The sequence below is a fragment of the Onychostruthus taczanowskii genome, unplaced genomic scaffold (genome assembly GCF_017590055.1).
Source record: "Onychostruthus taczanowskii isolate IOZ18803 unplaced genomic scaffold, ASM1759005v1 scaffold17, whole genome shotgun sequence".
In the NCBI taxonomy this organism is placed as follows: domain Eukaryota; kingdom Metazoa; phylum Chordata; class Aves; order Passeriformes; family Passeridae; genus Onychostruthus; species Onychostruthus taczanowskii.
Genome location: NW_024498906.1, coordinates 10,915,666 through 10,926,975, shown reverse-complemented (window position 1 = coordinate 10,926,975; position 11,310 = coordinate 10,915,666). Strand labels below are relative to the sequence as shown.

Below are 11,310 nucleotides of genomic sequence, written 5' to 3'. Positions count from 1 at the left end.
GCTGCCATTCCCGGTAAATGAGGGTCGGGGAAGGGAACTAGAGCCCGCGGCTCCCGGCCCTGAGGTGGCCCCTCCCCGCCTCCAGAGGGCGCCGCCGCCGGCGCCGCCAAGGGCGCAGCGGCCTCGGGGTGCGGCCATCCCGGTTCCCGTGGGCTTCCGCTCCGGCTTCCCGGCTCCTCCGCTCCGCTTCCCGGCTCCTCCCGCCCTCAGCCATGCTGACCTCCCGAGGCCCGGCCCTGTGCACCGCGCTGCGGCGAGCAGCGCCCGGCGGCCTCGCTTCCTTCCACTCCTCCGCTCGGCGCTGCCGCGCCGCCCGCGTCGCTGTGGTGAGTAATGGAGGAGCGCGGGGGCCGGGGCAGCGCTGAGGAGAAGCGTTTGTTTGTTTGTTTGTTTGTTTTTCCACTGTCTGGCTGTCCACAGCCACCCTCGGCCCTGCAGCCGGGGTCTCTCTGGCAGTGGGGCCGGTGCAGGGGAGGGCTCGGCGGGGCGGCGGCCTGGGAAAGCCTCGCCTGGTGGCTGCGAGAGCTGGAAACGCTGGAGAGACGCTGAATTTGAGAAGAAAAGGCTGCTTGCAGTTCAGAAACTTGGAGGAAGCTAGACCAGGAGTGGGAAACGTGTAAAAATGGGCGTCTGTATCGTCGTTGGTCTGGAGTTGATTTAGGAAGAACGGCAGAATGACGGGATGGTCAGGCTGGAAGGGAGCTCGTGGGTCACCCGTCAGCCTCCCTGCTCAAGCAGGGCCAGCCCGGAGCACTGGCACAGGGTTGTATCTAGACAGTTCTGGAATATCTTCACTGAGGGACACTCCATGCCCTCCTTGTCAGTCCGTCCCGGTGCTCCATCACTGCAAAGGAAAGGAATTCTTCCTGATGTTCAGGTAGAACTTCCTTTGCATTAGTTTATGCCCATTCCTCTTGTCCCATTGCTGGGCGCCTCCAAGCAGAGTCTGGTCCATCCTCTGACACCCCCCATTTAGATATTTGTATACATTAATGAAGCCTCAGTCATCTCTTCTTGAAGCTGAACAGCTCCCTCTGCCTTTCCTTGCAAGAGAGATTCCTCAGTCCCTCGCTCATCCTCACTGCCTTCCACTGAACCCACTCCAGGAGCTCCATGTCTCCTTTGTTCTGAGGAACCCAGCAAGATTTGACTTGAAACAATTTATAGTGTTACTGGGTGAGGTAGTGGCAGTGAATATATTTAACCTGGGTTATGCTTTTTTGGCAGGAAGGGGGTAAAACATGCTACAAACACAGAAGAAAGCAAGGAGGTGGCTACAGATTGCTAAAGAAAAGTAAAGGCTGTAGATGGTGTCCCAAAGGAATACACAGCTTTGGAACTCAGTGGACAGTCTTTGAAGCTTGAGCTTTGCATAGTCTAGACAGCATTAAACATAAAAGAATAAGAAGGCATTACCTGCATAAAGAAATCTGTTTGGGGCAGAATTGGTTTGGGAAAGGGCACAATGCTGGTCCAAATGGCTAAAAAATAACCCAGCAGGAATGCTGTGATTTTAGCAAGTCACAGGTTTTTAAATAGAGCTGGGAAAAGAATTGTGAATTTTGATATTAGTGATGAAAATTTTTGACTGTGGTAAAAGAACTTCTCAAGCAGGTACTGAGATAACAGAATAGTTCATATACAGAAGAGTTTACAGTAATAATGTTACAGTATTTTGATTTCACTGACTTCCAAAAAACTTTTAAAAGTGTTGCTCACAGAACATAACCTTAAGCACAGTTGCTTGTCTGTTTATTCAGTCTAAATGAAAGCTAAAACAAAAAGTTATGAAGTAAGACAGCTCTTAAATATCAGAACAGGATTAACATGGACAGAAAAACGTTAATGTATCTTGCTCTTTTGGTGAAGTGGTGGTGATACTTGGTGAAGTGCTGCCCATGATAACAGACACCTGAGTACTGTGACCTGATAGTCCCTTCAAGTCTAACATTACTATATAAGACTTTTTTAGTTGTGAGTTTCCTTTTAGTTGTGAGTTTCTGTTCATGTGCCTGTGTTTAAAAACTCTCAAGCTTGAAAAAAACTGAGGGAAAACCAGGAAGGAAGAGATTAAAGTAAAACAAAAAGTTAATAAAAAGAGAAAAGGAAATTGACTTCCTAATTCGATTTTTTTTCCTTTCAGAACAAAGAGCCAAACAAAAAGCCCTGAAAGAGTTCATCTGTATACTTTCAGGAACTAGATAAACCTTTGGATTTTTTTGGTTTTGTTTCATTCTTACAATGTTTTTTATCCTTCTAGTTTTTTATCCTTCTGCTTTGTCAGATTCTCCACCCACACGAGGGTAGCTGACTGCTTTGTGCTTTTTGTTCTCTGGTGTGTATAAACAAATTAAAAGTATTGTTTCCACATAGTTAAAGAGAAGTATGGCTAATATGGCATAATTGTATTACTGCAGTAAAAGTGATTTAGCTGTTGATGCAGATGCTCAGGTAAAATAGTTTAAGTGCCACCTCAGAGTGCATTTCTGTCCCTCTTCTGATGGATGTGCACCTGGATGAGGAATTTTCACCTGGATGTGGACACTACATGAGATGAATGACACTCAGAACAACCCACTGTGTGCACAATAAAAACATTCCTAAGGGTAACTTGTCAGTTTATTAACTGTGGCATAAGTGTATCAGCCAGGAAATAAATAGTGGTTATTTCTGAGCCCTGTGGTGGGTTGCTATAAATAGGAAATGCCAGTTCTGCAGTGTGTCAAGTGGTGACACCAGTGCTAATAGCATGGTAAGAGCTTGCTTTTAAATTGTTTCTTGTTAACTCTTTTTTATAAATCCTACCTTGTGAAAGATCCTGTGGGGAGTTTTGTGTCACCTGCAGTACTCTGTTATTTTCTCACTGCAGGTCCTGTCTGGCTGTGGTGTCTATGATGGCACAGAAATCCACGAGGCATCAGCGTAAGTTGCTTTTTGGGACTGTGGGCTCCACAAAAGCCTCCATTACATTGCAGCAGTTTGTTTAATTTAGTTTTTCTGTCTCTGGCTGTCAGAATTACCCTGAGAGGTGAATGATGAAGCTCTCTCACAGTTTTCTCACAGCCTGATTTGTGAGCTCAGGCTGCATTCTTGTAGAACTCAGTGACTGTCCAAAGATGTGGCACTGTGCATGTGATGCCAGAACAATGAGGCTGAGAGAGACTCTTCAGAAACAGGAATTCAGAGTTCCAGATTCAATCTCAGGAGAGTCAAATACAGACTTAATTTCAGAACCACTTGAGTTTCCCTTCCTGGGGCTAAATCCAACAGCAGAATTGTTAATGCTTAAGTGGAGTGAACTCTTTACTGTGAATTAATAACAGATGTGTCACCTAGACATAGATTAAATGTTAATGACTGTGTTAATTGTGAGGATTCTTCCATAACACCTGGGGACATGGAGAAAGGAAGCTTTTTTTGTTCCTGGTTGCCTGCTTTGGTAGGATGTGTGTAAATTTTCCTCATCTTTCAAAGTCAGTTGGTGGAATATTTGTAGCAGGTCTAGGGGTCAGATAAAGCCTCTCCCTTAAAGTTTCTGCACGTTGTATCTCCATGTTTGTAGTGTCCTGGTTCACCTGAGCCGTGGGGGAGCTGAGGTGCAGATGTATGCTCCAGATGTCCCTCAGATGCATGTCATTGACCACAGTAAAGGGCAACCAGCTGAAGCTGAGTCAAGGTAAGTCTGTGGTGTGTTAGGCTTTCTTCAGGTGGAGCACCCTGTAATGGCTCTTGTAGCACTTGGCTGAATGCCTGCAGTAGCTTTATGCCAGCTGTGGTGGTTTTCTTGGAGAGAAGATATTACATGAGTGTTCTGGACTTGATTATGTACAGTCTGTCAGTGCCTGTGTTTCCCAGCAGTAGCGTTTCAGAACCATCAATAGCTTCAGTTACTAAATACCAATGTTCTTGCTTCCTCCCCTTCCTCTCCCTCTGCAAAACATTCTGTTCTGTGTGGAAATGCTTAACTAATCACATTGTTTTATTTCTGGTTCTTCAAGGAATGTTTTAGTGGAATCTGCTAGAATTGCTCGTGGTAAAATCACAAGCCTGGCTAAGCTCACTACAGCAGACCACGATGCTGTGATATTCCCCGGTGGATTCGGAGCTGCCAAAAACTTGTGAGTGCCAACTAAGCATCAACTAAATGTTCATAATTAACTCTGCATAATCAACGTGGCAGAGAGAAGGCTTTGGGGTGGTCTAATTGCAGCATTTCAGTACCTGAAGGAAACGTGCAGAAAAGATGGAAAGAGACTGTTTGCAATGGTCTGGTGTGATGGTACAAGGGGCAATGGCTTCAAACTGAAAGAGAGTAGGTTTAGATGAGATACTAAGCAGCAGATGCTTGCTTTAAGGATGGTGAGGCATTGGAACAGGTTGTCCAGAGAAGCTGTGGATGCCCCGTGCCTGGCAATGTTCAAAGCCAGGTTGGATGGAGCTTGGAGCAACCTGGCCTAGAGGGGGCTGCCCCTGCTTAAGGCAGACAGGTTGCAATGAGATGATCTTGAAGGTCCTCAAACCATTCTGTCATTCTATGAACTAAGATTCACACAACAAAATCCATAAATGGCCTTATTTACTGCATATGTAACTCCTAATTAATTAGGATAACTCCTTTCAAAGTATTGTTGTTGTCTTGTTTTAAATTCTCTGAACAATGTTGATGAGAACTCAAGAGTTCAGATACTGCATAAGAAGTCCTTTTTCTTCCCCCTAGTCGTGTTTCTTTTTGGGCTTGGAGAAACATGAATGTTACTTCCCTTTTCTTGCGTATTTTTCTTCTTTGAAAAGATTGCTGTTCAACTTCTCAGTAATCCTAGAAAGCTGATTTGATGATTCTCATTTTAAGATGTTTTTATTAATTAAGGAACTTTCTGGCAGACCAAAGCCTTAGAAAAGAGACATTTTCCTTGAAGCATTGATGGTCATCTACTGAGTAGCTAATTTTTTAGTAGCTGTTAAGTTTGGTATGACCCTTTGGAGCTAGTTTCACAGCAGATAGGGAAATATCTCTGTTTCTAGGTTGAAACTGAGCTTTGTATAAGTTTCTTGTTGTGACAGATCTACCTTTGCTGTTGATGGGAAGGATTGCAAGGTGAACAGAGAAGTTGAGCGAGTCCTGAAAGACTTCCACAAAGCAGGCAAACCTATTGGGTACGTATGTGAGTTGGATGGCATTTGTTTGAAAGTGTGAGCATGGAGACAGCCTGTGTCTTGTTGAAATGTGCAGCTGTTGTTGGAATTGGAAAAAGGATCTTCTGTTTTGTATCATTTGCAGCCTATTTTTTATATTTGTTTTTCAAGATTTCTGTATGTTGGTGTTTGTCAAAGGAGAAGCTGGGGAAATGCTGAGAGGAAGTTGCCTTGTGCTGTATCTCAGATTTTCAAGGCTGTGTCCATTTAAATCTTTTCAGTTGTGAGCAAGTTTTGGAATAGTGGTGTTGTAGAATTGCTCTTACAGTTCCTTCTGTTGCAGCCTGTGCTGCATTTCCCCAGTGCTGGCAGCAAAGGTGCTCTCTGGTGCCGAGGTAACTGTGGGCCACGAAGAAGAGGAAGGGGGCAAGTGGCCTTATGCTGGGACTGCAGGAGCCATCAAAGAGCTGGGAGCAAAACACTGTGTGAAAGAAGTAACCATATCCTTTCCTGGTAATCTCCATGTTGGGAGACAGTTTAGAAATGTGTCATTAAAGGAATGAACACATGTAAAATCAGTGTTTTCCACACAGAGTTTCATGGGAACGTGCAGTGGGAGCAGATAGTGGTGCAGTGCAGGACTAGAAACTCTTCTGTACACAGCTGAGTAACTACTGCTGTGTAAGTACACACTGCAAGTTAGAAATTGTCCTCAGTCAGCTCCCTTGGGCACCCAGTAATACACCAAGTGCTGAATGAATTTGCACATAAAACTGGCATGGGTTACAGCTGGTCAGTTCTCTTTGGGATTTTTGTTCTTTTCCTGAAGTCTGATGCTGCATACTTCACTTAGAGACATTCTACTACCATCAGTGAATTTTGTAGGTTTTCTTGTGTTTCTGGCTGTTTCCACAGGTTTCTCATGCAGCATTTGTATTTCTAGCAAAAATACCTTGTCATAGCTTGGGTTACAGATTGCAGCTGTCTTTACAGCTGGATGATACAACATATTTGGAGGAAGTTTTTATGGGGTAGTAGAGCTGTGAGGTTTTGTCAGTGCTGGTTCATTTTGCAGGCAGTATCTGTAAGTGCTTTTCCTTAACTCCTTTTTACGAAGCTCATGTGGATACAAAAAATAAGGTGGTGACCACCCCAGCATTTATGTGTGAAACAGCATTACACCATATCTTTGATGGCATTGGGGCAATGGTAAAGAATGTGCTAAAATTAACTGGCAAATAAAATCAGAAATGATTAAATTTAGGGTGTAGTATCAAACGTATCATGGACCAATGGAGACCTTTGCACCTGCTTGTCCTGCTCACACTCTAGTGAATGCTGATACAAAGCTGATTGATTCCCAGCTGCAGGATTTTCCATGCCTTTTTGAGAGAGAGGCATTGCAGAGGTCAAGGAGCCTGGCCTGACACAGAGGATTTTCTTGAGCTTTTCCATCTGGAGAGAGCTGACTGGATGTGTTCTGAAACAAAGTCTTCCCAACACACCAATATCAAACCAGTTCTAAGGGGGAAAAGAGCCTCAAGGCCCTTTCAGAAGCTGAGGGCAGATGTGTTGTAGGGATTTGGCACATAGCATCATATTTAATGGATGAAGAATGGGAGTAGAGAGGAATGGATGCATGGTTCAACGTGCCTAAGCTCAGGCCTGTGTCTGGGAACTAACAGCCAGGGTCATCTCTTGAGGGAAAAGACATCTTCCACATCTTAATTTAACTCTGTATTAATGAAAAGATTTTGTTTCCATTTCAAAGAATCCCGTTTTCACAAAGCCTTTCTGAACACCAATCAGCAAGCAGCAGGACACAACTGCCACAACAGCAGCACTTTGAAAAACTCATCCATTGGCCCATTATAGTTTTAAAAGCTCTGGAAATTAAGAAATAAAAAATATCCGCTGACATGACGCACAAGTCCTAAGGACAGCACCCCTGTTAAAGCAGATGTATGACAAGTAGTCAAAAACAATCTCAAATTATCCAACTTCCCCTGCTTTAGGACAGTAAAGCTTTCTCCAAAGAAGTATTATTGAATGTCTGGAATAATGATGTATAAATAAATTAATTTCTGCCTTTATCTTATCCTTGTCCTTTCGCTTTTGTTTGGGAGCTGCCTTTGATAACTTACACTGGTTGGTACATTTTAGCAGTTTTTCTGCTTTACAGTTCACCAATTTTGTACATTTTTTCCGTATGGAATCCAGCAGAATCTTCTCCACCTCTTCCAAGTTTTTTGTCACTTTTCTGTTGAGCGTGACACAATACTTCTCAAATTCAAACAAACAAGCACAATGACGCCTGTTACCTTGGATTAAAGTTTCTCTTCCATGAGAGACTTGCTGAAGTGAACCCATATTTTCAAGGGAGAATTGTATATTTCATAAATTAATCTACAAGCCTTAGACTGAGTTGGTGTATGGCAAATGCCATTTGTGGCTGAATGCTTGCCAGGGACTGTGGGGTGACATTTTTTTATTTGGTGAGTGAAAAGAAGCTTGAGTGAGTGTTGGGCATGCTCAGCTTCCTCAGTCAGGCTTCAGGAAATAAGCAATTTTGCTTCTGGAGCCTCCTAATGATTAATTTTTTGTCACTAAAAGAAAAAAAATCACATCTGGATTTAGAAGATTTGGATTTGTACTTCAGTGCTGGCGCTGTTTTCTTGGGGGATTTCAGAGATTGCCTGAGCAGATGACCAGCTCCAGTGAGGTTACAAAGGAATCACAGACACAAAGTCATTGTGGAAGTAGGCGTGGTTCATAAAGTGGATTTTGCACATTCTCTGAAGCCTTTTTCCCTTATGCATCAAATTCTTCATGAAATTTTCAGTATCAAATTGGTAAGAAACAGAATTAAAACACTGCCCCTATATAATTCATGCAAAAACACCCCTTCATAAGCTTTGCTTGTACAAAGTGGATATTTTTAGTACCAATTTTATACAGAGAAGCTTAGCAGAGGATAGGAGGTCATTGTTCATATAAAATTCAATAACATTTTAAAGTACATGTGTTTCCTACATCTGCAGGAGATTTAAAAGAAATTTGGTAACAGTATCATGCAACAGAAATGGTATTGAAATCCCCAGGGTGGAAGAGCAGCTGTTGCGCCTGTGTTAACATCGCCTTCCTCAGCTCTGGGTTAAACCTTCCCATGAACTCCCTCACCACAGCAGGGCTGAGGGCTGGAATTTAAGGTTTCTCATATCTGCAGTTCCTAGTAAGTGAAGCTGTGGTGGCACAAAGCTTCCTTAGATGCTGAAACTTCAGACTCAGGTGCCCTGAGAAAAAAAGATGATCTTTTGAAGAAATTGCTGTTATTACCAGTCAGCAGCTGTGGGAAGTTGGTGGTTGGATCATCCAGATGGTGCCACTTTACAGTTCTCAACTCTTTTTACCCTTCTTTTTAAATTTCTCTGAATTTAGAGACAATGGGGGTTTTTAAGGGAGAAAGAATCGTGCACCTGAATTGCCTTTCATTTTTAAAATTCTCTCTAATTTCCCAGTAATGTGCTGACCAGAAGCCTCTGATATACACATTTTTCAAGGATTTGGTGGTGTGGGTTTTTTTGGTTGTGTTTGTTTGTTAAGTGTTTTTTGTTTTGATTTTCGTTTTTGTTATCAGAAGAAAGTTGTTTAACTTTGGTGGAAGATGTAGGATTGGCATCTTGGCCTTCAGCCTGTGTAAATTTGGAGGGAAATTCCATGTGCATTTGGAGATTATTATTATAGATTTATCTGCAAAGCTGGGATTTTCCTTTCCTTCAGTAGGGCAGATTAGAGCTGGTGAGGGGTTTGCTACTTTCAGCCAAGTGGACAGGAATTTATGATTAATATGTTTTGCTAAATGCTAGGAGAAATAAGAAGTGAAAGAGGCTTCTTGAAGCCTCCACCAGGAGTCATGCAATACCTGGCTTATGGATTCCTGACATTTCTTATCTTTGGGAAGCATTTAAAAGCTTTGTGCTGCTGAAAGGGAGTTGCAATAATTGTGTTCCTGCTCGGGTTGCTTTTCTAGTTTTCAGGATTAACTTGCAGGGGTGGGAGGAGTTGCTGCCCCTCAGCTGTGATTCTGCCTGTCCCCTTTTGCCTCATTGAAGGTTACACACAAACCCCATTTGTGAAAGGGTTCTCTGCTGGTTGTTGCAGCGTTCACAAATTTGGCAGCAGTGCTTTTTTCTTCTAAAAGCAGAAATGAGAGTCGGGGTTTGAGAAGCCCGTTTTCGTTTTTAGCCTTTGGTTTGTGGCTGCAAGCGACGCTTTTTTTGGGGAATAAAAAGCCAGCAGAGGGCACTTGGTGAACAACGTTCTGTGCAGGGTTCCACTTACCCAGGGACGAGATTCCAGCTGTGTAACAGCTGGAACGTGGGACAGTTCTGTAGGGCAGTTTTTTTTGGACATTTTGGATCCATACGGAGAATAAAACAAATATTTCTTCCTCCTAGCTTCGCAATAATAGATAGGACATCCAATTCCATTGCAATGAATGCATTTGTTCTGCTGTGTTGTTAAGATTCACCTCTTCAGCACACTTACTTATCCCCCTGAAAATATAGTAGCAAATACACATCAATTAAGGTCTAGCCCCTTCCTATGATACAAATATCTCAGAAAAAAAGTGTAGTATGAAGTCATAGAGGTACACGGTGAGGTTTGGGGTTTTTTTATAGGGATTTTTTTTTCTTTTGTTTTCTTGTTTGGGTTTTATTTAAACACTAGTGGTGTTATGGCCAACGTGACTGAAAATGAAGTTTTGTCAGGAAGGACTTTTATCAGGCCTAGAGATATTGATGGAAAGAAACACACTGTTTCTTGGAGTGACTGTGGCTTTGTAAGCTAGAAGTACTTTACATGTGTGAATATGCACTTAAAATTTTTTTTCCGGGGTGGGAACTTTAAGATAAATCTCTGCCTGCAAATAATTAAGAATTTACTTCTTTCCAGGGCTTGAGTCCTTTGTTTGACCTGTTTTTCTTCTTCCTGTGGCTTCAAATGCCCAAGGGGAAGCTTCCTTATTCCTTAGCCCTCAGGGGAATTAAGAATCTGATATTTGGTTATTTTCTCCAGGGTGATTCCAGTGGTGGCCAACATTTCTGCAGAGAGAGAGAGAGAGGGGGGAAGAGAAGGGGCTAAACTGGGACTATCCCAAAAGCTGAAACAGAAGTTGCAGTGAGGATTGTAGCACCGATAGCCACGCGATTTTCTGCTGCATATTTAAAAATAATCACCTTCCTTGCTTAAAAAAAGTGTAGTATGAAGTCATAGAGGTACACGGAGAGGTTTGGGGTTTTTTTATAGGGATTTTTTTTTCTTTTGTTTTCTTGTTTGGGTTTTATTTAAACACTAGTGGTGTTATGGCCAACGTGACTGAAAATGAAGTTTTGTCAGGAAGGACTTTTATCAGGCCTAGAGATATTGATGGAAAGAAACACACTGTTTCTTGGAGTGTCTGTGGTTTTGCAAGCTAGAAGTACTTTATATGTGTGAATAAGCACTTACAATTTTTTTTTCGGGGTGGAAACTTTAAGATAAATCTCCGCCTGCAAATAATTAATAATTGCTTTCTTTCCAGGGCTTGAGTCTTTTGTTTGACCTGTTTTTCTTTTTCCTGTGGCTTCAAATGCCCAAGGGGAAGCTTCCTTATTCCTTAGCCCTCAGCCCTCAAGGGAATTAAGAATCTGATATTTGGTTATTTTCTCCAGGGTGATTCCAGTGGTGGCCAACATTTCTGCAGAGAGAGAGAGAGAGGGGGGAAGAGAAGGGGCTAAACTGGGACTATCCCAAAAGCTGAAACAGAAGTTGCAGTGAGGATTGTAGCACCGATAGCCACGCGATTTTCTGCTGCATATTTAAAAATAATCACCTTCCTTGCTTGTTTTCAGTATTTTTCAGTATTCTGTTCAACTTCTGGGTGTCAGGCTATGGAATGACTGGTCTCAGGCTTAGCTGAACTAATGGTAAAAATTCCATATTCTGTTCAACTTCTGGGTGTCAGGCTATGGAATGACTGGCCTCAGGCTTAGCTGAACTAATGGTGAAAATTCCAGTCTAGTGGAAGGTGTCCCTGCCCATAGATGGGGTTGGAACTGTGTTACTGTCATATTTTCAAAAAAATTTCTTTGCCCAGGATTCTTCTCCTGAAAAGTTGAGAAGCCTCAGAGAAAA

General features: G+C 42.7%; 1 protein-coding gene across 1 annotated transcript; it reads left to right on the top strand.

Moving 5' to 3' along the window:
* Window positions 1–65: 65 nt before the first annotated feature.
* Window positions 66–7,226, top strand: GATD3A (glutamine amidotransferase class 1 domain containing 3A). Its single transcript, XM_041399904.1, has 7 exons — window positions 66–326; window positions 2,870–2,922; window positions 3,563–3,676; window positions 3,999–4,118; window positions 5,062–5,154; window positions 5,477–5,633; window positions 6,247–7,226. Exons 1-7 carry the CDS (start codon window positions 213–215, stop codon window positions 6,373–6,375), a joined length of 780 nt encoding a protein of 259 aa, XP_041255838.1. The 5' UTR covers window positions 66–212; the 3' UTR covers window positions 6,376–7,226.
* The last annotated feature ends 4,084 nt before the right edge of the window (window positions 7,227–11,310 follow it).

Coding starts and splice junctions, on each gene's coding strand:
- GATD3A (XM_041399904.1), top strand. CDS start 213: ATGCTGACCTCCCGAGGCCCGGCCCTGTGCACCGCGCTGCGGCGAGCA. Junction 3,677..3,998: donor CCAGCTGAAGCTGAGTCAAG/GTAAGTCTGTGG, acceptor TGGTTCTTCAAG/GAATGTTTTAGTGGAATCTG. Junction 4,119..5,061: donor TTCGGAGCTGCCAAAAACTT/GTGAGTGCCAAC, acceptor TTGTTGTGACAG/ATCTACCTTTGCTGTTGATG.